General features: G+C 38.1%; 3 protein-coding genes across 5 annotated transcripts; 2 read left to right on the top strand and 1 right to left on the bottom strand.

Annotated features, from left to right (window-relative positions):
* The first annotated feature begins 3,359 nt into the window (after nt 1-3,359).
* Nucleotides 3,360-4,645, top strand: mRpL9 (mitochondrial ribosomal protein L9). Its single transcript, XM_022065534.2, has one exon. It carries the CDS (start codon nt 3,604-3,606, stop codon nt 4,423-4,425), a length of 822 nt encoding a protein of 273 aa, XP_021921226.1. The 5' UTR covers nt 3,360-3,603; the 3' UTR covers nt 4,426-4,645.
* Nucleotides 4,646-11,419: 6,774 nt separating this feature from the next.
* Nucleotides 11,420-19,489, bottom strand: LOC110830505 (uncharacterized). Of its 3 annotated transcripts, XM_087348369.1 has the most exons (5): nt 19,342-19,482; nt 18,432-18,834; nt 15,647-15,926; nt 15,032-15,282; nt 11,420-12,015 (listed from the first exon to the last, which is right to left on the bottom strand). In XM_087348369.1, the coding sequence occupies exons 2-5, from the start codon at nt 18,809-18,811 to the stop codon at nt 11,862-11,864; spliced, it is 1,065 nt and encodes a 354-aa protein (XP_087204495.1). In that variant the 5' UTR covers nt 18,812-18,834; nt 19,342-19,482; the 3' UTR covers nt 11,420-11,861. The 3 variants fall into 3 exon arrangements, with proteins under 3 accessions (XP_087204495.1, XP_087204490.1, XP_021921221.1); XM_087348364.1 differs by having other exon boundaries at nt 18,432-19,484; XM_022065529.2 differs by lacking the exon at nt 15,647-15,926 and having other exon boundaries at nt 18,432-19,489.
* An 841-nt stretch (nt 19,490-20,330) lies between these two features.
* On the top strand, nt 20,331-22,410 carry LOC110830506 (U5 small nuclear ribonucleoprotein 40 kDa protein). The gene is made up of 2 exons (XM_022065530.2): nt 20,331-21,449; nt 22,009-22,410. Exons 1-2 carry the CDS (start codon nt 20,589-20,591, stop codon nt 22,183-22,185), a joined length of 1,038 nt encoding a protein of 345 aa, XP_021921222.1. The 5' UTR covers nt 20,331-20,588; the 3' UTR covers nt 22,186-22,410.
* The last annotated feature ends 4,691 nt before the right edge of the window (nt 22,411-27,101 follow it).

The following is a 27,101-nucleotide window of genomic DNA, read 5'->3' as shown; positions in this document are numbered from 1 at the left end:
AATTTTAGGTCTATTACGGTCCTTCTCGAAGGTATCACCACCTTGTCGAAGGCAATCTGCCGGGTGAGGAGGCTTGCGTGCTCAAATGACCCTTAGGGCTATGCCGGCCTGAGCTTCGGCTCATGGTAGGGTCACCCAAGCCGGACAGGTCTAAGGAGATGCGCTAGACTAAGAGTGATACCCTGGTCCTCCAGGTTGGGGGTTGGGTGTAGGGCTAACAACCTTTCACCTTTAAAAAAAATATGTGTTACGAAAAAATCAACCAAGCCTCGGATCAGGACGGACTCTTTGGCACGACCACGGCAATTGAAAAAGGACATGAGATTTGGTACCTGGAACATTAGGAGCCTCTATAGGGCTGGGGCACTGAAATCAGTGTGTAGGGAATTAGGTAATTATAAGTTAGACTTAGTGGCAGTGCAGGAAGTGCGATGGGAGGGGGAGGGCACGATCCCAGTGGACAATTTTACATTTTTCTATGGAAAGGGGAATGACAATCATCAGCTAGGGACGGGTTTTTTTGTTCATAGCAGAATTAGGGCAGCAGTTAAGAGAGTAGAATTTGTTAGTGACAGGTTGTCTTACGTAATTTTGGAAGGACGTTGGTGCGACATCATTGTCCTTAATGTTCATGCCCCAACTGAAGACAAAAGCGATGATATCAAGGATAGCTTTTATGAAGAATTGGAATCAGTATTTGATACATTTGGCAAGTATCACATGAAAATTCTGCTAGGAGATTTCAATGCAAAAATTGGGAGGGAGGATGTCTTCAAACCCACAATAGGCAGCGAGAGTCTCCATGCACTTAGTAATGATAATGGCGTCAGAGCAGTGACCTTCGCTACGTCAAAAGATTTAATTGTAAAAAGTACAAAATTTCCACACCGTGATGTTCATAAATACACTTGGACTTCCCCAGATGGCAGAACACACAATCAAATAGATCATGTTTTAGTAGATAAGAGAAGGCAGACAAATGTAATTGATGTGAGATCATTCAGAGGAGCAGATTGCGACACTGATCATTATCTGGTGGTAGCAAAAGTGAGGGAGCGGCTTTCAGTAAGTAGACGAACTAAACAAAATTTTGACACAGAAAGATTTGATTTGAAAAAATTAAGTGAGGGAGAGGCAAAGGAACAATATCAAGTTGAAATTTCGAATAGGTTTCAAATTTTAGAGACAAATGAGGATAATGAAAGTGTGGACATCAACAGGGAGTGGGAAAATGTCAGAAACTGCATCAAAATTTCAGCAAAAGAGAAACTAGGATACTACAGGAGAAAGCAAAATAAACCGTGGTTTGATGAAGAATGTTCAAAATTAATAGATCGAAGGAAGCAAACAAAATTTCAATGGTTGCAGAACCCAAACAAAACAAATGCGGATAATCTATGTAACGTGAGACGTGAGGCTAGTAGAACCTTTAGGACTAAGAAAAGGGAATACCTGAAGGGCAAAATTGCTGAACTTGAGACAAATAATAAGGAAAAAAACATCAGAGACCTGTACAGAGGCATTAATAACTTTAAGAAAGGATATCAACCCCAGACTAATTTGGTAAAGGATGATAGTGGCAATTTGCTTGCAGATCCAATAAAAATTGTGAATAGGTGGAAAAATTTCTTTAGCGAGCTCTTAAATGTTCATAATACTGGTGATATTAGACAGATTAAAATGCATACAGCTGAACTGTTGGTGCCAGAACCTAGCTTAGATGAAGTGGAACTAGCCATTGGGAAGTTGAAAAGTTATAAATCTCCAGGAATTGATCAGATTCCGGCCGAATTAATTAAAGCAGGTGGCAAAGGGTTGCATATGAGGATCCATAAGCTTATTCAGTTAATTTGGGATAAGGAAGAGATGCCACATCAATGGAAGGAATCCATAATTATTCCTATTTATAAGAAGGGGGACAAGACTGAGTGTGGTAATTACCGAGGAATATCGCTGCTATCAACCTCATACAAAATTCTATCCAACATTCTTTTGGCAAGATTAACCCCATATGCGAATGAAACTATTGGGGATCATCAGTGTGGGTTCAGACGAAACAGATCAACGATTGATCAGATCTTTTGCATTCGTCAGATACTAGAGAAAAAATGGGAGTTCGGTGGGACTGTACATCAGTTATTTATAGATTTCAAAAAAGCCTATGACTCTGTGAAGAGAGAAGTGCTATATAATATTCTTATTGAATTTGGTATACCAAAGAAGCTAGTGGGTCTAATAAAAATGTGCTTAAATGAAACCTGCAGCAAAATTCGAGTAGGTAAATATGTATCTGAGACATTCCTCATCAAGAACGGTCTAAAACAAGGAGATGCTTTGTCTCCCTTGCTCTTTAACTTTGCGCTAGAATACGCCATCAGGAAGGTCCAAGGTAGGCAGGAGGGTTTGCAATTGAACGGGACACATCAGCTATTGGCATATGCTGATGATGTTAATTTATTGGGGGACGATATAAATACAATAAAGAGGAACGCAGAAGTTTTACTAGAGGCTGGTAGACAAGTGGGGCTGGAAGTAAATTCAGAAAAAACTAAGTACATGTTAGTATCTCGTCATCAGAAGACAGGCGGGCAAAATTATCTTAGGGTAGCTAATAAATCCTTTGAAAGGGTTACAAAGTTCAAATATTTGGGAACAACAATAACAAATCAAAATGATACTTGTGAGGAAGTTAGGAGGAGACTAAATTCCGGAAATGCTTGCTACTTCTCAGTCCAAAATATTTTGTCTTCCCGTCTGATTTCTAAGAACCTGAAAATTAAAGTATACAAAACAATAATCTTGCCTGTTGTTTTGTATGGGTGCGAAACATGGTCTCTCACTCAGAGGGAGGAACACAGATTGCAGGTGTTTGAGAATCGGGTGTTGAGGAGGATATTTGGGCCTAAGAGGGAAGACGATGGGGCGTGGAGAAAACTGCACAATGACGAGCTTAAAAATCTGTACTGCTCCCCCAGTATTGTGAGGGTGATTAAGTCGAGAAGAGTGAGATGGGCGGAACATGTAGCGCGCATGGATGGGACAAGAGGTGTGCACCGGGTACTGGTTGGGAAACCTGAAGGGAAGAGACCGCTGGGGAGACCTAGACGTAGATGGGAGGATAATCTCAGGCGGGATCTATGGGAGATAGGAGTTGAAGGAAACTGGATTTTGTTGGCCCAGGACAGGGTCCGGTGGAGGGCTTTGGTTAATTCGGTGATGAACCTTCGGGTTCGGTAAGCCATCTAGTTAGTTAGTTAGTTAGTTAGGTCTATTACGGTTGTGAATTACGATGTCGTGCTGTGTGCAATGGACCTACGGTAACCACCAGTCATCATCTGAATGTGCCTATCGCGCATGCGTCATTTCTTCAGTGCTACCTTCATTACCTCCTACTTCCGGTGTAAATCATTTATATTATTTGTGGTATGTTTAGTGTTTATATTGATTGAGGTGTTTACGATTTTAACTACATTCTGCGAACGAGACGGATTTGTCTTCTGTGTCTTATTGTAGAGGTTAATTTGACCGGATAGTACTATCTATGTATCTTTTCCGTGGTTACATTGTGATTGTACAGAATTAAGTCTACGAGGGCGTACGAATATGTGGAGACAGTTATTGAAGCCGGTGATACAGCTGAGGCATTCAGATAATCATCTGTTGTTCATTTCACACCAAAATGTATACCAGCAGTTCCGGACGACTTTCATTTTGAAGCGCAGGTGGCCACCTGGCTTGGTCAAGAAAGGCCGTGACCCTTCTACAAGGAAAATGCGAGCACGACATTTTATTTACGATCTTGTAGAAGATACAAATGTACGAAAAAAGAGACAGTTGGAGGTTATATTGACTGATTTCGTAGCAGGCCTTGGAAATCGTGGAGATCGTTTAATTATGAAGCAAAAAGCTGCATATCATCAACTGTTACTGCCTGGATTAGCTGTATATGCATCACCGGAAAACATAGAGAAATTTTCTCTTTCCAAAGATGATGTTGATTACAAACCTAAATATAGTTCACCATTTGTTTTGAAAACAATTAGCATTCTGCAATGTACGAATGTAATAGTATTAATGAACAAGGATGTTCCTTGGACAATTGAACCTTGGCATATAAGAATGTCATTTCGGAAAGCTGGAATTCATGTCCCAGATGATGCCATTTTGTTGCCAGAAAAACCAATTTGTGGTCCAAATATGGAGTTGGAAAATAAATTTTTTGAGGTTACAGTGACAATAAACAATACAGAAAAGGTTCCTGTAAAGTGTGTCATTCATCATTGGAGTACTTATGTCAGTGATAAGTTGACACCTGCAGAGGACTTCGCTAACCAACCACAAACTCCATTATTTCCTGTTACTGCATCAGAAATGGATTCTGATGCCAGTTCCAATTTGAGCACTGATACGCAGAATATGCAATAGTTTCAGAATATTTTCTTGTTTGCAAAATGCTGTAATCATTAATCAAGTAGAATCTTGATAAAGCTTGTCAGGTTGGGCATATTCTCTGTGCAAATATTCATCATTGTGGTAATTATTCGTGTTGTAGCATTTATAATTACTGAGAATGTACTGTGTACTATTGAGTATTAAGAAGCAGATTAATAATATATATTATTCTTGTGTGCCAACCACATTGCAAGCACTGGCTGATTCATTGTTGTCTCCTGAAAGTTTGGGCTTCCTTTTGATGTCATTATACCTTAATGTAATTTAGCTATGTTCCTAATTCTCTCTCCTTACCAAAAATTTAAGTACTGATTCCCACGTTCAACTGTCAGCTGCCAATGTCTTATTACTCTACTTTACAGAATGTAAAAGTGGCTAATTGAATATTGCTGTCTCTGGGTTGTAGCACCATGTAGTCTGATAAAAGTTTACAAATTTTTCAGATGTCCTTGCTACCTCCATCAAGGCCACTCATTCATTGTCCTAATGATGGAGGCAGCAAGGACCCCTGAAAGATTTGTAAATTTCTATCAGACTACATGGTGCTACAACCCAGAAGATAGTCATCTTCATACTTATTACTGTGAGAACTTCAAATCCTATGGGTTTTCAATCATTCATTTTGTGTTTGTTTCCCATCGATGGTGTCAGGAAGGCCTTAGGCAGGTGTGCAGATGGTGCCTGGTGGGTATTGACGATGAATTGAGATGACTTGGCAGTGACAAGCTTGGTGAAGCTACTGCCCCCTAAGTGGTATGCTTGCTTTATAGCATGTGACAGGATAGGCTTTCTTCCTGGCACTTTTTTTTAGTGTTTTAAATATTTAGACACTGATTTCAGCATATACCTTGATTTATTTATGGCACAGACAGAAAGGCAAATCCAAATGTTTTCAGTATTTGAGCTTTACGTAAACAGTATAACTGAAAATTGAGGGTCTATAAGTATATTCAGCCCTTCAGTAACAAGGAATTAATACCTGTAATTTCACACATTGAAATAAGTATGGCACATCTTTGCTATTTTCAGAGGTTACATTTTTGAAAACCCCTGCAAGCAATAACTTAGTTAAGAACATATGGGAAGAATAAGGTTAGGGGAACCAAAAACATTATATTTAATATGTATACTAAATGATAAATAAACAGAGTTACTTATTGGGATGACATTGTGTTACTGGCTGAAAGTTGTCAGAATGATCGCAGTTGAACATGTAGTGTAGCACAATATCTACATAGCTATAGAGACAGGTGGGCTGTTCTGTACTCAACAAAAAGCAAAAAAGCATTTTACATTCAAAATAAAATCATTACAATAATGGAAGCCACTAAAAGGATAACCTTATGTAGGGAATTGTTTAAGAAATTTAATATTTGTCCAACTAGCCAGCAAATTCTTGCTCTCATTATAATTTATGGTGGACAACATGGAAGAATTTCAAACAAACTCAGATATTCACAGTATAAGTACAAGATACAGATATAACCTTCATGTGCCAAACACTTAACTGAGTAAACATCAAAAAGAAGTGTACTATACTGGAATTAAGCTATTCAATAATCTTCTCCCCCCAACCCCCCAGTAAGAAGTATGAATCATGATACAAAGAAGTTAAGCCAGCACAAAGGAGTATTGCCTGTCTCATTCCTATTCCATAGAAGAATTTACCCCAACCAAAAATTCCCAGCTATTATAAATACATGTAAACAATAGTGGTTGTGCTTTCTTGTTCAATTATTTTTGTGGTAACTAGAGCATAGCGCTCCTTTCAGAGCTCCTTGGGGGTTGGTCAAGTTTTTAAAATGCAACCCCCCCCCCTCGAATGGGGGGTTAAAACACTTGACCAACCTTAAAATCTTGAGTAAGACACTAAACTAACCCTCCCTTCGGCATTGTTGTGTTGGTATACGCAACAATGCTGAGTAAACAAACGTTTGTTTGATGACGTGTGTTGTATTATAACCAACCAATTGGATTGTTGTGTTCTATTATAACCAACCAATTTGTAGCCATTTGTTTACTCGCCATTGTTGTTCTATTATAACCAACCAATTTGTTTACTCACCATTGTTGTGTTCCATTATAACCAACCAATTTGATTGTTGTTCTATTATAACCAATTTGTAGCCATTTGTTTACTCACCATTGTTCTATTATAACAACCGATTTGATTGTTGTGTTGTATTATAATATATAACATTGTTGGTACAACAATGCCGAGTAAACAAATGTAACGTAACATTGATGACGTCATTTCTTGAAGACAAATTGGTTGGCTACAAGTAGGTTGACGACAACAAATCACGAATTTTTATAATATATAGAGATACTGTGGTTGACTGTCATAACTACATCATTTACTTGTATTACAAACAAGTATTGCACAAATATTACCACTATTTTCCATGAATGAGTTGGGTCTGCTATATTCAAATGTCATTCAGCCCATGAAATGTGTATTACTTCTCTTTGCAGAAGTTGGTTAGTGATTTGCTGTGCTTGCTTCATGTCATATAACACTCACTTCTGTATAGGATGCATATATTTTTCATTTGATATACGAGGGTCGCTCATTAAGTAATGCCCCACATTTTTTTTCTCAGCCAATAATGAAGATAGAAAAGTGTACTTTTTACATGCTTGAGATTTGATGTTTCCCGCGTTCGTGTACGGAGTTTCAAATGATTCCAACCGATAGCGGAGCTGTAGTGAACTGTTAAAATGGCGTCTGTGAACGACTCTCGTTACAAACAACGAGCTGTAATTGAATTCTTTTTTGCTGAAAAAGAAACTGTGGTGAACATTCATAAATGTTTGTGTGCTGTGTATGGAAGCTGTGCAGTCGATAGGAGCACCGTTGGTCGCTGGGCTAAGAGAGTTAAAGCTTCAGGAAGTGAAGAAACCGAGCTCCGTGATCTGCCGCGCTCTGGGCGTCCTGCCACAGCCACCACTCCAGACATGTTGAACCGCGCGGATGCCATTATTCGTGAGGATCGGCGCATCACAACTCGACAATTGGCCCAACAGCTTTCAGTCAGCAATGGAAGTGTGATTGCAATTATCCAGGCTCTCGCATATTCGAAGGTGTGCGCAAGATGGGTTCCACGAAGTCTCACAGCAGACCACAGGATTCAAAGGAAAACAATTTCTTCTGAATTGTTGGAGCGTTTTGATGCTGAGGGAGAGGTCTTTCTGTCCCGGATCATTACAGGTGACGAAACCTGGATACACCACTTTGAGCCAGAGACAAAAAGGCAGTCAATGGAGTGGCATCATCCTCAATCACCGAGAAAGAAGAAATTCAAGACAACTCCCTCCGCCGGAAAAGTCATGATGACTGTCTTTTGGGACAGTGATGGGGTCATTCTTGTGGATGTGATGCCAAGAGGTGCGACCATCAATTCAGACGCGTACATCAGGACCCTGAAAACCCTCAAGAAGCGTTTTCGACGAGTTCGGCCTCAAAAGCATCCAGCAGAAATATTGCTCCTGCACGACAATGCACGCCCTCACACAAGTCTGAGAACCCGGGAATAAATCACCAAATTGGGTTGAACGGTGCTACCCCATCCACCCTACAGTCCAGATCTGGCACCCTCCGACTTCCATCTCTTTGGGCCACTTAAAGATGCTATCCGCGGAACAAGATTTGAAGATGACGAGAGCGTGATTCAAGCAGTGAGGACATGGCTACGTGCACAGGACAAGAGCTGGTACCGGCAAGGCATGCATGCACTTGGTCCACGCTGGCGTAAAACCGTACAAGTTGATGGGGACTATGTGGAAAAATAGTATGTGTAAAGGAAACATTGATTTATATTGTCACTAAATTTGAGCCATCTTGAATAAATATGTTCTGAGGAAAAAAATGTGGGGCATTACTTAATGAGCGACCCTCGTACAAAAAGCTTTCCTTTGCACATTTTATTTATGTACATTTGCTGTTAACTCAAAGAGTTTAAGCAAGGCTATATGGTGCCAAAACACAACTGGTAGTTCTTGAGGTGATATTCTCAGGCTGTTGTATTACCAATATAAATTCCATTGTTGTACATTATTGTTAATGTCCGTTTTCAAAGTCTGCAGAGGGTGGGACAGAAGACTGTAGGGTAGAAACATTGTAGGGAGAAAGTGTGTTGTGTTCATATGTGGCAAAGTAGTTATGACCAAACAGATAAATTATAACGTAATTAGTAAGAATGCAGAATAATTCAGATGCCCTGACAATCAACAAATAAGCATTGGCTTTAAGTGTACTGTCTATTTACTATAAGACAACTCCCGGGCATGATGTTAAACTGAGTCCACAGACCGAGTGAACACCGGTGTAAGTGGTCCCCCTCTACAAAGTGCCAACAGCCTCTTTAGTGGGTGGAGGGTCATGGCACCCTCATGCCCTTGGGGTGAGAAATCACCCCTAAAGGCAGATGGGTTAACGGCATAGGACGCGGATGGCAAGGGGAATCCACCACATTAAAGATCCTCAGGATTTCCCTAGTATCAGCAGCTAAAAAAAAAGCTGCTGCCAACCAATCCTAGGATTTATTACAAAACAACTCCAAAAATAGCTAAATAAATAAACCTAGTGGCATCCAAGAACTCCACTTTAGTGTCCAAAAAAGTGTTTTTTAAGTTTCTAATATAGGTGCCACCTGCAGTCATTGCCACATGGCTGTGCAGTTCAAATGGTGGTGGTGGTAGTAGTGTATTCAGTGCAGTGGGGAGACTGCTGCCGAGAAACTGTGTGCTTGTTAACGCACTATTTTCTGAAGTTTCATTACACTGATCTAATTTTTCTTTCAATAATTTATACATCACTTAAATTAATATTGTCTTTTACACATCACTGAAAATCATAATTTCTACTCTTTATCAAGCACCAATTAATTTTATATAACTAATGCTGGAGTTTTGCTTCTTTATTAAGGGCATGCAGTGTCACCACCAAACTTCTACGAGACTATACAGCGCAACACCCAGACGACAGCCATCTTCAACTACCTTCCAATTTCTAAGAATCTACCATGTAACTTGATTAATTAAAATACTTAAATATTTCTCAGGGATATGCTGATATGTTAAACATAATAAACACTTGTTATTGAACATGACTCCTGCTTCAGAATTTTCATGATAAATGAAGTAATGTAACAAACATGTGTTCATAGGCAGTATGTTAAGATATTCCCCTCTTGTGTCAACCCATGTTTCATCCATGTAAAGTGTACATCTATCTTCTGCTCTGTAGCTCTTCATCCACTGTTAATTTACAACGTTCAGCCTTTCTGTAGGCAGCACTCTTGTACAGCCTAAGGTTCTGGACATATGCAGGAAGTACTTTTAAGGGGAAAACATCATGCCCTGCTTGTTTGTTGCCTGGTTCTTTGTATATATTTGCAAGCGTATTGCTGGTATGTTATTTTTTGTTGTGCTTTGGTGGTCTGGATTTTTCCACTGTTGGCAGTTCACACATAAGTTTCAATCCAATTTGGAATAAACATTCACTTTGATTTTTCATCCCTCTGCAGTTTGTGTCCATTTGAATCATATTAAATTCAGCTGTGAACAAAGGTACTCAGCTGCACAAAAATTACAACAATAGGGTCATCCCTTATTTTGTTTGGGTCATGTTCAATGGTGAGTTCTGTTATTAGTGGCACTGATCCTTCAGAACCCTCTACAAAAACCTTAGTTACGATTGTGAAATACACATATTACCATATAAACAAATGTCTCAAATAAAAGTTACAGATGTTAATGAGAAATATTTTGTTATCTGCCAATTTGCAGTAGATGTTTTCGAAAATGCTTCTAATATTTAGCTTCACGTATAGTAGATGTTAGCCTGCCACGGTGGTCTAGTGGTCAGAACACTAGCCTTGTAAGCCTGGGGTCCCGGGTTCAATTGCCGGTGGTGCTCAAATTTATAACTTGTGTTGGGCAAGGCCGTGGTCTAGGCATCACAGAGTTTTCCTCCGGGGGCTTCCCCGGTTTCTCCGTGGCATCCCAACAATTACTCCACTCACACACAGAAGAAGGCAATGGCAAACCACTTCTGATCATCTCTGCCAAGAATGTATATATGTATGAGCAGGTCCCTGACAACCTGAAGAGGTTGGAAGGATCCTGTTCATAATATATGGACCTGTCGTCAGACAGAACACTACAAAAAAAAATAATAGTAGATGTTACAATGAAAACAAGAAAAAATTCATCCAAACATTTTTGTAGTACACTGAGGTCAGAAAGTCCCATTTTGTATGTAGTTCCCAATTGCCTGCTGTTTTCTGTTACAGCAGTATATGTGGCAATCTCTAGTACTTACATTTTATCATTAGAAATAGGTAATTTAAACCCCTACAATGGGGTTGCCAGCAGACCTTTAACTCCATGGTTATCAATTTATAGCACTATGCTAGTTATGCACCAGCCCAGCCCAAGATCACAAAGGCTGCTCAAGACTGAGCCAGCCACCCCAGAGGATTTACCACACTGACACTTCACCCCTATGTATTCCCACTGGGGCCAAACCCCCAGTGTTTGTTGCTCCAAGTGCTTTGCCCCATCAGCCTAGTCTTCCATGCCTTGATCACCAGGCATGTACTTCCACCATGCTGGTTGTAGCAATGTAATTGGAGGTCATTGTTGAGCTGCACTGTTTTGAGTGACCTCAGATCACATTGTTGCAACAATGACATTGGATACCACTGTTCCATTTGTAATTCCCTGTTCACATCAACACTCATTATGTGTTCTGAAGAGCACATTTAAAATTTTAAGTGTCCTCGAAACAGTACACCTTTCCAATCTTATTAATTAATCATCCTATCACTTGACATTTTATAACCTATGTACCTGAAAGCATAATTAAATAAGCTAAGAATAAGATAAAAATTTGTTTGAAAAGATACATTTTATGAATAGTAGATGGTGGTACTAGGTCATGTATGATAAAAACAATGACACATTCAGTTTACTGAGTTGTCTGTAATTACAGTCATTATTCTGATATCACATTTTAAAATACAAACGTGCAAGTAAAAATTGTGAAACTTTCCACCCTTCTTTCACACTTCACCTAACCCTGAGCACACTGAAGGACAGAGACTCCAAATATTATTAACCAGCCTTACAACTGAATGGTCAGCATTCTCTATCCCTGAGGAAATAACCCATACTGAGGTACAGAAAGCTGGCATGGTAGTGAGAACTAACCCTGCATCAAGGAATGCAATCGTAAGTTCATCATCACATGTGCCAGACTCCTTTATGCTTTTATAAATGAAGAAAATTAAAATATTTTGATATGAAACCTATTACATAAACATTCTTGCTGGATGTGAAGTACTGTAAAAATTCAACATTAATAGGATGCTCCATTCACTTACTAAACAGCAGACACTTCACTCTTAGAATTGTGTGTCACTATATGGAGTACTGTAACAGACGTGAGGGTTATCAATACCATGAGTTCGACGCTTATGCTTGTATAAAGTGCTCTTGTATGCAAATTTCTTCTCACAAAGATGGCATGGAAATGATTCAACTCCTCCTTCATGTAACCTGAAACAAATAATTTATCAATAGCCTTTAAGTGCTAAAATGTGTAGCATTAGAAAACTAATCAACCTAGACACACTGCTACTTGTTGCTCACGCAGCACAAACTTATGATGAGGCACCAGCCTATATCAGCATACTGTGTCCACAGCAGTCAACCCTGCTCAGAAAGGCCAGCAGCAGAAGGAACTACTGAAGACCTGGATCTGAAGGTAAAGTTGTCCCTGGCATTTAACCAAGTACCAAATCACAGTGGTATATGGGGAGGATGTGAAGGTGCACTTCCATATAGTCATAATCTAAGGAGATGAGTGGTTAGCTTTGTATCCCAGCTGCTTTACACCTGAGGAAGGAACCTGAGTACCTGTTGTACATGAAGCTAAATTAAGCCCACAGCCAGTCTGCACACTGTGATGCACAGATAACTTCTGACCTGCAGGAAACTAAACCCCAATTACTCAGCCCATGGCACAGTCACTACAATGATTGAGCTACCCTGTCTCTACAGTGCATTAAAGCATCTACAACTGCTCAGAAATACGTGTCAGAACCAAACATACTGGCTGTCCTTCATTAAAGGAAAAGAAATGTCAAGTTAAATAAGTAAAATTTATAAAATATTGAATTCCTTATAAAAATTTCAAGCATATGAAAGATGCAAATTAAGAAACAGATACTCAGTTCCTTTGCAGCATATCTTTCACATACTGAAATAATGTATAATACATATGCAGAGATATGTGCAACACTAACAAAAGCAATGAAACAAGTACATATATCATGCTACCCAGAGGAAAAAGTCAGTTTTAACATAAAATATTTCATATCACATATAATTCACAGGACCTCAATGTAAAATTAAGAAAAAATAAATCTGCACACATTATGCAACTTATTCTTACATTTGAATAAAAATTTCCTTGGATATTATCCATCGTCTAGTAAAATATAATAAATATATAAATAATATTTTACTAGACGATGGATAATATCCAAGGAAATTTTTATTCAAATGACTCTTCACCATCGTCAAGAAGTTTTAGATTTGTTATTCTTACATACAAAAGGAAATTCCACTGTAGTGATAGTGGAGTTCACTTGGTGAAGTGAAAGTGAAACATGTCAAAGAAGATTTTCAGTGAGAGAAAAACAGAGAAATATGAACAATTACGTCAGATAGAGATACTTTTAATAATGTTTATAAATGCCAAAACTGCAAAAATGTGAGTGACACTGGAGTGCTTTAAATTATTTTCACTGATACCTTGATTTAATGTAATAGGTATGGGCAGCAGTAATTAAAGAAGTATTTTTTCTTTGTTTTGATGTTTTCGTATCAGTAAGATGTTCAAGATGACTAGAATCATCAGAACAGTTCTCCAAACACCAAGTCACTGTAAGAGACACGTGAACTTATATGCACATCTTGACATTTCAATAACACTGACAGTAAAGTCATCCAGAGGCACTTCTACATTATTCAAAACTTTCACTACTCCGTATTTTCCACAAATTTGAAAGAAAACCATTAGATCAAAGCTATTCACATCTCAAAGGTGTGTGCATTTTGCACTATGTAAAGCCCCAGCATTTTTGAGTGGTTAGGCATCCCAAAATGTTATGGCCATCTGATGCCAAGGTCTTGACTGTTTTAAGTATAGGTAAACTTGTGTTCTCACAATATACTGGAATGTTTGCTTTCTGAAGTAAAATTACAGTCACAGAAGTTATCTCCTTCCCTCTGTTACTGTTGAACAGTGGTGAGAACTGTTGCGGCAAGTTTCACTAAATCCCAGCTTATTATGGACAATGATGACAGCACTCAACAGTGGTGGCAGGTTCTGACGAAATCCTTCAGCCATCAACCTCTTCAGTTGCCACAACACGAACTGCAGGTGCTGGCCTTACTCTGTGCACTTTGTTTTCTACATGATGGCAACCCTGTCACACGTTTACCATCTGGACACTAAAGATCATGGCAGGCAAGATCCTTTATCATGTGTGAAATATGATGAATTTCAGACACTTTTACACCTTCCTTACCTATATTTATAATAACAATATGTTGTTCCACTGAACTAGAAACAGATCCAGATGTCATTTGGTTTCTTACTAACATCAGTTGCTGTGGCAACAATCTTCACAGACCTACATTATGCTGATTAAATACATCAGGAAACAGTGTCAAGCACAGAATATTTAAAAACATTAAGTCCAGATCAAATATGAACGCAGTTCTTATTTCTTAATGCTGCATACACTACCACTCTGTTCTGAGCTCCACAGGATGATGTTAAGCATTGAAAAATGATTACTTTCAAGATTCCAACTCTGTTAAACCTGTTGATAACTCTAACTTAACTTATAAAAAATATGTACCAAGTGAACTTTATTCACATTTGAAACTTTTAAATTTTTTTAACTAAGAATTTACATAACATGTTTATATCCGCAAATTGGAGGAGGAATATAATATTTTGCAAAATAATAATTGTATTACTATAATGCTTATTACTTTCCAATGAAGTTACACAGCTCCAGAAATACAACTTCAGTTCTACTACTATTGTAGAACACTCCACTTACCCTATGACTTGCAACATGCTTTGTGCAAAATATCTGCATAAGAAAGATTTAAAAACACAACATGAAATGTTAAGACAACAAAATATTCAACTTGCTTTCTGCACCTTGTTCATGACAATCATTTGTTCATCAAATTTTTGACACATTTAGTTTAAGAATTAACTGTACCTGCCACTGGTGTCCGGTAATATGGCCAGGGTGAGTGGGCAAGCATACTTCTGGAGCCCTGATAGATTTTATTGAAACATTAACCACACTGTATCAAACATGAAATCCACGCTATTAAACCAATCACTTCTCCATAACAGAATTAAGAATTGTTGCTCTTCTTCTTCTGCCTAAGATATTTTTACTTTATGTTAGTCATTCTATATGAATATAACATCACTATTTATAAATAAGGTATTATTACAATTGCAACATTAAGAGGTTACCTCTTGTGACGTGCAAGACTGGACTGCTGCGTGAAGGCCTTCCCACAGATACAGCGATATGACTTCTCCCCAGTGTGTGTGTTACGGTGCTGGAGCATAGTTGACATCTGTGTAAATGCTCGTTCGCAGATGGTACATCTATAACGCTTCTCTCCACTATGGATACGTTTGTGACTCGCAAGTGTGTGCTTGTGCACAAATGCTTTCCCACATACATCACACATGTAACTACGGATTCCTGAGTGTACCACCTGACAACATAATACATAATTAAGTAACAAGTATAAAATTACCTAACTTACTCTTGGATGGAGGTGAGTGTACATATTCATTAAAATTTTATGTCAGCCAAAATTGTAAGGGGCTAACTACAAATTGGTTGCCAAACTTGCTACATGTATAGCACAAGCACATTCATTCTCATCCAGATTGTGAATTCATGGTGAAAACCTTGTAGCATTGTAGCTCCCCAATTTCCTGACGATGCTGGGTTGGCACCAGTCCCATACACCGGTCGAAAATTTCATGAGAAATTTCTTTCCCCGAGACTCAAACCAGCGCACATTCCATATCACTCTTCAAAAACATACCTCATAGAAATTAATTAAGGCATACCTTATGGTGTGTGAGTGTATAATTATCAGCAAAGGCACGACCACACTCATCACAGACGTATGGTTTTAGCCCGGCATGTCTGCGTTCATGATTTGAAAGGATTCCTGCTGTGAGGAACGCCTTACCACAGAGGTGACACACATGTGACTTTACACCGGCATGAGTGCTTTTGTGATATGCCAAGTTTCCCGACTGTGAATATGACTTCCCACATATGTCACACTTATAAGGCCGGATACCAAGATGTAATCTCTTATGAGCTTCCAGTGTATTTGCACTACTGTAAATACAAGACATTTATCATTCTGTAACACTATCTCATTGAAGTCATAAGGAAAGTTAAATGATGATATATACACCTTCTTCAGCTGAGCAAGTTTTACCTTCATGCAGTATTTTCATAACCATTTTTCAGCAAAATAATTAGGGCTGTCAGTTGACTTTGTAAGATTTTCAAACCTAATCCATTACATTTGAAAGTCTGCTTCAATCAAACTTACTATTAGCCAGATCTTCATACATGCAGGTCACACAGTCAAGTTCTTTTCCTTCACTTAAGGGCATTATGTCATTATGCCACAGAGAATGGTAAATATGAGCAACAAAGGATGTACAAAAAGTAATGTTGGCATATTTTTAGGTAATACCTCAGAGCCTGGCCCAAGGAAGTAAGAAAAAATAAGTAAATTTTCTCTTAGATCTTGTTTCTGGGTTGGCTTAAAATCCAAAACTTTCCACATATACAGCAGGAATGCCAACCACTACAATATAACATTTATTCTTTTGTAAAAATGGAGATAAACAACACTTAATCCATGGATAATCGGCATCATTAAAATAACATGGTTTTAACACATTTCTTGCAGATCTAACTGCCACCTACAAAAGTTAGGAGCTACAATGGAAACAGGGAAGAAACACTGACATAATTATTTTCAGATAGTAGTTATTAAATATATACTACATCCACGGACACCTTACACTGTTAAAAATATATCTTATACAACACAATAATCCTTCACAAACAGTCCAGTACTGCCACTGATAATGTTTTATAGACAGTTCCAGGAAAGATCATATTTATATTGAACTAACTAACTAACTAGATGGCTTACCGAACCTGAAGGTTCATCACCGAATTAACCAAAGCCCTCCACCGGACCCTGTCCTCGGGCAACAAAATCCAGTCTCCCATAGATTCTGCTTGACATTATCCTCCCATCTATGTCTAGATCTCCCCAGCGGTCTCTTCCACTCAGGTATCCCAACCAATACCTGGTGCACACCTCTTGTCCCATCCATGCGCGCTACATGACCCACCCATCTCATTCTTCTCAACGTAATCACCCTGACAAAACTGGGGGAGGAGTATAAATTTTTAAGTTCGTCATTATGTAGTTTTCTCCAGACCCCATCATCTTTTCTACTAGGCCCAAAAATCCTCCTCAACATCCTATTCTCAAACACCTGCAATCTATGTTCCTCCCTCAGAGTGAGATACCATGTTTCCCACCCATACAAAACAACAGACAAAATTATTGTTTTGTATACTTCAATTTTCAGGTTCTCAGACGGGAACACAAAATATTTTGAACTGAGAAGTAGCAAGCATTTCCAGAATATAGTCTCCTCCTAACTTCCTCATGAGTATCATTTTGATTTGTTATTGTTCCCAAATATTTCAACTTTGTAAAATTTTCAAAGGATTTATTATCCACCCTAAGATAAATCTGTCTGCCTGTCTGCTGACGGGATACTAACATGTAAGTAATAATGGTGATGGTTCTCATCATAATTATTTTGCTGTAATACTGTATTTCCAAAAATCTTTCAATCACTGTTATAATTATGTATTTATATTTGTACTAGAAACAAGTATTGTATTTGTGCTATGACCTGTTCCACATCCTTGGCTTAGGCCTATGAAGGATCTATGGAATGCAAATATATTCTATTCTAGTCCCCTACACAGCACTTATGGAATACAAACAGTGAGTACAAAGAGGCTGAAGACAAGATGGAAGGTCAAGAGTGTTTTGCTTTACGTGAGAGAAGTACCCAAAGCTTGCAGGGAAGGGGAACAAACATCAGGAAATCTGAAAAAGGAAACACTCATGACTTGTTCTGAGATATACCAGCATTTTCCTAGAGATAGAAAATCCATGGGAAACTTCCTACACCATATTAGCAAATATTCTAGCTCAAATTCTACCAAATGTCACAGATGAATTAGTACTCAAGGCCTGTGTTCAGGTGATGCTGCATTTCAAACCCTGTCCAGAGATGGTATTCAGAGGTTTCTTCATGATTTTTGTTGGTCACTCCAAGCAAATTATGTATTAGTAAAATTAGCTGAGACTACTTCTTTCACATCCTTCCCAAATCAATATTTGAAATTATATCACTGGTGCAACTCATTTTAGAAATACATCACTAACTTTTGCTGTTCTTGTCAACAGCATATACCATTAGATACTAGGACCACAACAATCTACACATAAAATCCCACATGGAGCACTGACTTTATCGCAGCCATGCTTGCCCCTTTAGAAAACAGATGAAATTATGGTCTTCTCAGCATGATCACACCCCTTGACAGAAATTTCTATGTTCAATGAATGAACGTACAGGTACATTTACAGTCCTCAGAATGTTAAATAACCTGTGAATCAGGAATCAAGCCAATTGGTACTTTTAATGGATACCCCTCAAATACAAAGCACAAGGGCTAACCACTACACCAGCAATGGTTGGTCTACAAGCACTAGATGTATATATTTCCTACCTGAAACCCTTGTTGCATACATCACACACAAATTTTTTCTCCTCAGTGTGCATTCGTGTCACATGAATAGACAACCGAACTGTCGATGTAAACTCACGATTACAGTGCTTGCACTTGTATATGTTCGTTTCTTCGCGTTCAATGTGATTTAAACTATGTGCCATAAGGCCAAGTTTTGTATTAAATGTTTCTTTACATGACTGGCATGTATGCACTTCCTGCAATTGCTCTGTTCTCAGAACCTCTGATTCAAACCTAGGTTCTGTATTATTATACTGAAAAAGTGCACTTGGTTGACTCTTTTCTTTGGTAACACTCTGGGGAGGAATGTCATTGTTGGTGCCAGTATTGTTACGATTACGCGTATGGACAGATCGCATGTGTGCCTGAAACTCTGGAAGACCTGCAAATGTTAAATTACACCGTTCACATTGAAATGGGATTTTGTATACACAAAGACAAAAGTCTGTAGAGAGGGCTTTACCACAGCGATGACATTTTCGTCGAGGTGTATCACACTTTATCTTAACCTGTCTTTTCTGACAAGTAAATGACCTAGTAATGACTCGACAAGATTCTTGCTCTGAAGACGATTCACTGGCAGAACTGGCTTTCTTGTATTCATCAGTTTCACTGGTTGAACTATGCTGCTCTTCCGGATTTTCATCATCATCCACTTCATGAACTTCATCTTCATCACTGCCATCTTCAGATTTGTCTGCCATCATCATCCATTACACTACTCCCAACCCACACAAATCTGAACAACCAAGTAGTAGAACAGACGAAAACATTACACTGGGAAACCAATTTGACCATTCACACATTTATCTTTACATCATATACATCTTCTCATAGTACTACGTAAAATACATAAGTACTGACATTAATTTCCTTTCATATATTTTACCTTACAACACATACTTCCGTCACACGCCTACCACCAGTCATCAACAAGAAACACTAAAATAAAAATTACAACGTTCCATAATCGATTACGGGAGTATACTCATATCGAATACATCTGCGAAATCGCTCATTTATAAAGCTGGACCACAAAACAGTACTCCACTCGCGATACCAACATACTGGCATTGAACACAAATTGTACCATACTACCAATTCTTCTCGTTAATTCAACAACAGTTTACAGTATACCCTGTCCTGGGCAGTTTGAAGCATACAGTTACGAGACTTTCTGTAGCATACATTGCTTGATTTAAAATTTTAATTTCTTAGCAACGGAGCAATGTCCACACTATCTATTTTTTCTCTAGAATGAACATTTTTTATACGTGGCAAAAGTTTCAGCTTTCTAAATGCAATCCGACAATCCTCTTTCATGCTTTTATAGAAGGATGGTGTAAATGTTATAAAACCAAAATTACTGAAGACATGTGCACACATTTAACATCGATAGATTCGTTGAGATGAACTACTGCTGGTCACCAAATTTTGTATATGACATTTTAAATAATGTTTGTCAAGAATGGCCTGCCACGTCCTAAAAAGTGGCTAAATTTATTAATGTCGTGGGATTGTCACAAAAACTTAAACTCTGGGAAACCCTTGCTTCATGAATATCTAAATTTTCGATAAAAATCACAAAAACTGATAACGGTGTGGTTGACAAATTTTTTTCGAGCGAAGTTCAAGATTATGGGAAAACGTTTGTAGGGGTCCGCCGGAGTGGCGCGGCGCTGGCCGTGCACTTGAAGCTACGTCGATATATCTGGACCATAACCACAAATTTTAATCATAACAATCCAAAACTGTCAGGAAAACTATGTTGGTACAAAGTGTGGTGTGAGACCGCCAAAGGAATACTCCTCCCAATCTGGAATGACGTTAGGTTATCTATGAACCTGATGGTTTCGAGTGGTATCGAGTAGTAGCGATGTATCGATTATGGCATCGGTTGAGCAGTTTAACATATCGACAATTATTTCATGGCGTCATTCCTGTACTTAATACACGACTTTAAGCTCTTTGTTTTAATGGTACTTCCAAAATTTACTTTTGGAATATGTTCATAGTAAGGAGATACTGACTACGCAAGTTATAGAATTTCAATTGTGAAACAACGTTAGTTTTTCCGTGCTGTGCCTTGTAGTACAACCTGTACCAACAAAGTGTTTGTTCCTTTTCGTTTCCATAATGGATCTTAAAAGAAAGGCAGAAGATCTAACAGTAGTTCTGGCTAATAAGCGAGCAAGAAATGAAGTTGCTAATATCAGCAAGGGAACAAGTATCGTCCAAAGTGATATACCGCGAACATCTAACCTTACAGCCCCTATTATGCTACTTGAGGGACACCAAGGAGAGATTTTTACGGTAGAATTTCACCCCGAAGGGCAGTATTTAGCATCTGCAGGATTTGATCGCCAAATTTACATTTGGAATGTGTACGGGGAATGTGAGAATATATCTTTAATGACTGGTCACACTGGGGCCATCATGGAATTGCATTTTTCTACAGATGGTAACACGTTGTTTAGTGCTAGCACCGACAACACTCTGGGAATGTGGGATATTGAGACTGGAATTCGTGTAAAGAAACTGAAAGGCCACACCACATTTGTGAATTCATGCCATCCTGCAAGACGTGGACCACAGCTGGTGTGTAGCGGTTCTGATGATTGTTCCATTAAGTTATGGGATCCACGAAAACGTGGACAAGCAGTTACCCTTAATAACACATATCAGGTTACAGCTGTAACATTTAGTGACACAGCTGAACAGGTATTGTCTGGAGGAATAGATAATGATATTAAGGTGTGGGATCTTCGGAAAAATGCTCTCTTGTATCGATTAAAAGGCCATGGAGACACAGTTACTGGACTAAGCTTGTCTCCAGATGGATCATATGTTCTGTCTAATGCAATGGATAACACAGTCCGAATATGGGATGTGCGGCCATTTGCTCCTCAAGAACGCTGTGTCAAGATTTTAACTGGCCATCAGCACAATTTTGAGAAAAACTTATTACGGTGTGCATGGGCCCCAGATGGTTCAAAGGTAAGAGGGCTGTCAGTTTGTAATCCCATATTTACTACTGCTTCTGTAGCATGCATACTTTTAGGTAACTGAATATTCTGAATGTTTTCACTTTTAGATGTCAGAAGCACATATTCAAGTACAGTCAGTTCTGTAATGTGGTTGCATAATTCAGGTAGCCTGCATTTTAGAAACTCTTAATGTAATAGGAATAAATGACATTGAGAAGATGGCTGTCGTCTGGGTTGTGCCATGTAGTCTGGTAGAAATTTACCAACGTTTCAGAGGTCCTTGCTGCCTCCATCATCAGAGTGATGAGTCATAGCCATCTTCAAACTCACCACTGTGAAAACCTCAAGTCCTACAAATGGCATTTTCTTTGAGCTGTTTCTTTGGAATTTAAAAATTCTGTTGTAATGACCACATTGTATCTTCTAGTTTCATCCCCATTGTAGATTGTCATCTGTAGATTACAGTATGTGAATAGCTTTTGTTTAAATTACATTTTATAGTTTACCAGAAATGAAAAATATTAAAACACAAGAACAGCTACAACTTTAAATGCATGTGATTGTTTTAGGTTTCTGCAGGATCAGCTGACAGATTTGTCTATCTTTGGGACACAACATCTCGTCGGATTCTCTACAAACTGCCAGGCCATAATGGTTCTGTAAATGATGTGGACTTCCATCCTAAGGAACCTATTATTATGTCAGGTTCTAGTGACAAGCTTGTATATATTGGTGAGATTGAATAGGCATGTTCAAGATACAGTCTGTACTAATGTTGTTTCACAATATTATACTTTTTTCTTCATGATAATAAATCCAGTTATGTAAGAGAAGGTAATAAATCAGATAATTGATTCTGTATAAAATTGGTAAAAAGACCTGAAACTCCATTTGAATGTTATTTTTGTAATGAAATATGGATGTGAAACAGGTCAGTATTATATGCTGTAAGTAAACATATGTAATATCAACATCATCTGCCTTCAAGGATTGGGCCATTGACCTGTTCTGGGACAGTTGCTCAAGGCAACTTGTCCTTATTAGTCCTTGAAGTGTGCATTTGTGAGTAGTGAGTGACAAGCATACTGCCTCTGCATAATTTCTACTTGGTCCTGATTTGTCTGCTAGAGCCATCTAGTAGAGACATGGGTGAGAAATGGTCACAGAATTTTTCGTATGAAACATCTTGTTCATGCTTGTAAGGTTCTTTTACATGCCATAAACTGTGACATGGGACTGCCAGCTTTACTTCCCCCCCAAAGGAAGTTGTGTTATGGATTTTTATCACCCTTAAAGATCCATCAACCTTGGCAAGGTTTGAACCTGTGAACCTTGGGTCCATTGGCGAGCACACTAACCACTAGTCCATTGAGGGTGATATGTGTAACAAAGATTAATAAATGTGCCTTCAGAAAAAGCATTTCTTTTGATGAGGCATAGTGTGTTACATCACATAATTCATGGCATATGTAATATATGCACCCTCAGTGTTTTGTTATGGAATGAAAAAATGATTCTCCACACTTTTCATTATTACATTTAAATGAAGATACAAATGAAAAGTTTTGTTGGTAAAGTTTGAAAGTAATAGTTGAACGTAAAGGATCTAACTTTGCTTGTCGCTCCTCTTTTCCTGAAGATGCTCACGTGTATGTGATCTCCTCACCCACTGAGTCACATACTAAAACTGCAATATGTCAATCACCAGTGGGCTGTCTTGTCCACTCGAGTGTCATTTAGTTTATCACATAATAGAGAAGGCAGAATGTAGAATATGTCCATCTGATTGGTTGATAGCCAATCCACAAGCTACTTAGTTAATGAAGTGCTGATGTGATGCTTGAAAAGTACTCACATAAAACTGAAATTTCTTTTGGATACTTAAAACTTTTTTAAAAAAAAATTAATCAAAGTGAACTGGATATGTCCTCATCTTCAGGTTCAGTGAAAGGTCTGTGGGGTCCATTAGAATGAGCTAATCCCAATACATCAGACAAGGTCCAAAAACCCAACAATCCAGATTACATTATACCTTCATCAAAACTGAATCAGAATCAAATGGTCAAACTGGTTTACCTAGTGGTTATTTTTGGTGCATTTTGGCTAGCAAATGACACAAATGCAAACCCGTAGAAGCTGGAGGTTATTTCTAGAATGTTTAATTAAGCACCTCCATGTTATTTCTCTCATTCATCTGAATTTTGTAGTCAGTTTGTGTAGCCAATTGTAAGTGTTTCAAAGTCATTCATCCAAATTCTATATCTCCGAGTATGAAGAAAATGGCTTTCTTCTGGGTTGTAGCACTAGGTAATCTGGTAGAAGTTCACCATTATTACAAAGCTACTTGCTCCTTTTATCATCAGGACAACAAGTTCCTCTAAAATGTTGGCAAACCTGCACCAAACTACATTGTGCTACAACCCAGGAGACAGTCTTCCTTATGTATCTCTATTTCATATACTCTGTCAATACTGACAACAATAATCTATATTTCATAATTAATTTGAAAGTTCAAATTTGTTTATAAAGTTTATAATTCTTTGTAACTCCTATTAATTCCTTGAAAATGTACTGAAGTTGTATGGCTAGAATCTTTAAACCTTGCATACCGTGTAGTGTATTGGAATATAAAAAATGCATACAAACAAAACTGTTTACACTACGAAGGACACTAATGCCATATGCATTTTGACCTCAAGAGATCATCATCAGTGGCAAAAAAAGAAGTTAAATCATATACAGGCATACCTCGGAGATATTGCGGGTTCGGTTCCAGACCACCGCAATAAAGCAAGTCACACAAATTTTTTTTGTTTCCCAGTGCATATAAAAGTTATGTTTACTCTAAACTGTAGTATATTAAGTGTGCAATAGCATTATGTCTAAAAAACAATGCGAGAACATTGCGAGAATTACCAAAATGTGACAGAGACACGAAGTGAGCACATGTTGTTGGAAAAATGGCGCCGACAGACTTGCTCGATGCAGGGTTGCCACAAACCTTTCATTTGTAAAAAACGCAATATCTGCGAAGCATAATAAAGTGAAGTGCAATAAAACAAGGTATGCTTGTAATATAAATCAAAAGCTAGAGTTTTACACCACAAGCTCTGATATCTACTAAGCTTTAATCACCAGTGTTTCTTATTCTCTACCCCGTACACTGCTGAATGCCATCCTTTACAACATCTATAATTATAATAGCCCACCTTGCTACAGTTGTGGAAATGCCACGGCCAGATTCAGGTCCTATAAACAGGTGCAGCGAGCCCATTTTAGCGAGCTAGCCCACAATTTTGTTGCCATCAATTCCCCTGTGTCCTAGCACCCACATCACCTGTACTTGTTGCATAGAGCCATTGTCACAATGGTTTTATGGCAATTCCAGACCAACCTTGAGTAAATTTTACAATTGTCGAGTACTTTGATTACAGGTTGACTATCTGAGAGAATATAAATGTGCCTATTATGATAGCCCATTTTAATATTCTTATTGGCGTATGCTTTAATAGTAGGGTTTATACAAAAACCGACTTTTGAAAAACCGGTTTTCGAATTCCAGTATTTACAAAAAAGTGGTTAAACCGGTTTTCGAATTTTTACAAAAAAACAAAAGAACACATAGTTGAAACATTAAAAAATATTTATACTTATTTTAAATTTTTTCAGTTTATTTAATATTTATGGAACTACAAAAATATAACAAAATAAAATATACTTATATAAAACCAAATAAAAAAACTAAAGTAACTAAAATCCGTACAAAATGTGAATTATAAAGTATGTCATTTGATAGATCCAAGTTAAAAATTTGTAGCTTCTCAGAAACTAATTCTAATGTTTTCTTAGCATCGCAGGAACTAGCTATTGGAACTAAGCCCAAATTAAAATCTTGTGCAAAATGGTGTATGTTGATATTCAAATATCTGCGATTTCTTTTGCTAGTCCACTCATCTAAAGTTATAGAACATTTTTTCCCATTCTTCTTAATACAATCCAATTCATTTATAGTTTCACGTTTGGCATTGTAATAAAACGCATGAATGAGATCCATTACTCGAGAGTTGTTTTTTGGTAATGAATATCCCCGTTGTTGCAAAGACTCTCGTATGAACGAGCTTGTTGTAATGTTATTAATGGACAATCCATCCATCGCAGCAAGTTTTGTTATAATTTCTTCTAAACTGTTCTTTTTCACGAAATTAAAAATGGAACGCTTTTGTGGATTTGCATGTCAATCATTCGCTTGACTCATGAAGATTAGTTTTACTACAATATGCTTGTGCCCGAGGCGATTTCAAGTCAAAATTCTAACGTTTTTAATCAATTAATTAACTAATTTTTCCATATTAATTCTAGTATCTAAAACCGGTCTTTTAGATTTTAAAAACCGGTTTTCTAATTTTACAAATTTATCCAAAAAACCGGTTTTTAAACCTGACAAACCCTATTTAATAGCATATATTAGTAATTTGGCCTGGAATACCATGGTGTGCCACCCTAGACTGAAGCAGAACTTCCACCTCATACCATGGCCAAATGCCCTGGCTCCAGTGCCTTCATTTTTCTGGATCCATCTTTGTACCAGATGTGTCCCCCTTGCCTCATGGGTACAATTCCCCTACCCCCATTCACTTCTATTAACCATGAATGGTTTGTAGAATGCATATCTTGGTATCATTCCTCATCTATAGGATGGACTTTTCTTCATGCCCCAAGCTGTACTCATGTGCCCATATTTGGGTCTCCACTGCTCACTGCAACTGAGTCTAAATTCCAACCTGGGCCTCAGTTTCTCCATTCAAATGAAGAGGACAGAGCCCCAGGAGGGCCTCAATTACAGCAGTAGGAACCATCCTCATGGTTCTTCTAATACAAGGACAGGCCAACCTCCGCAATTTGCTCAGCTTGGCATGACTAGTCTTATATTTCAATGTAAACCACCAAGTCATGGCAGCATAGGTGATTGTGGGTCTCTCATCACCACGGTTTAAGTCCCCTTGTCTTCCCAAAAGTGCCTTTACAGATCCAGAAGGCCCTATTCCTAACTTTATCCTGCTGCGCACATCAGGTCAGTTCCTTGTCAGATGTCAGTCCAAGGTACTTGACCTCTGTGAACTTGAGTCGGTTTATTTATAGAACTGAGATTCATCTGAAACAATAGGTGATCCTTCTGGTTTCTTTTGCTCTTTTAAATTTCCAGGATGAGTTGAAGATCCACATTTTGTCCTAGCTTCATCAAGTGCAGATTTGCAAGTTTCCTTCTCAGGCATTTCAGTCCTGTGTTGCAAAAATTCTTCTCATCCAAGTGTCTTTTCAACGTATATTTTGGAACAGAATATTCAATCTCTGTGATATAGTCTGAGGATGGTGACCTTGGAACCCAGCGCAGTACCACCTGCCTCACACTCAGCATTGCACATAAAAGAGGATTTATAGAAATTGATTTTTCTTTGCGGATTACCCATGAATATCAATAAATAAATAAGCTCCCCAAAATTGCTTGAAATAGTTGAAACTGTGCAGTCTGAATGAAGATTAAAATGGCTTGATACATTTTTGTAAAATTCTCTGATAATTCAAATTTAATCAAAATTGGTATAATTCTAAAGCTGGTTCATCCGTACAAAGTTATTTTAATGGGTGCTTCACCAGACTGCAT

The sequence above is a fragment of the Zootermopsis nevadensis genome, unplaced genomic scaffold, assembly GCF_977971745.1.
Source record: "Zootermopsis nevadensis isolate Lab colony 2312 unplaced genomic scaffold, Znev_1.0 Znev_ptg000002l, whole genome shotgun sequence".
NCBI classification, from domain to species: domain Eukaryota; kingdom Metazoa; phylum Arthropoda; class Insecta; order Blattodea; family Termopsidae; genus Zootermopsis; species Zootermopsis nevadensis.
The sequence above is the reverse complement of the archived record's forward strand: the minus strand, read 5'-3'. Positions and strand labels throughout refer to the sequence as shown.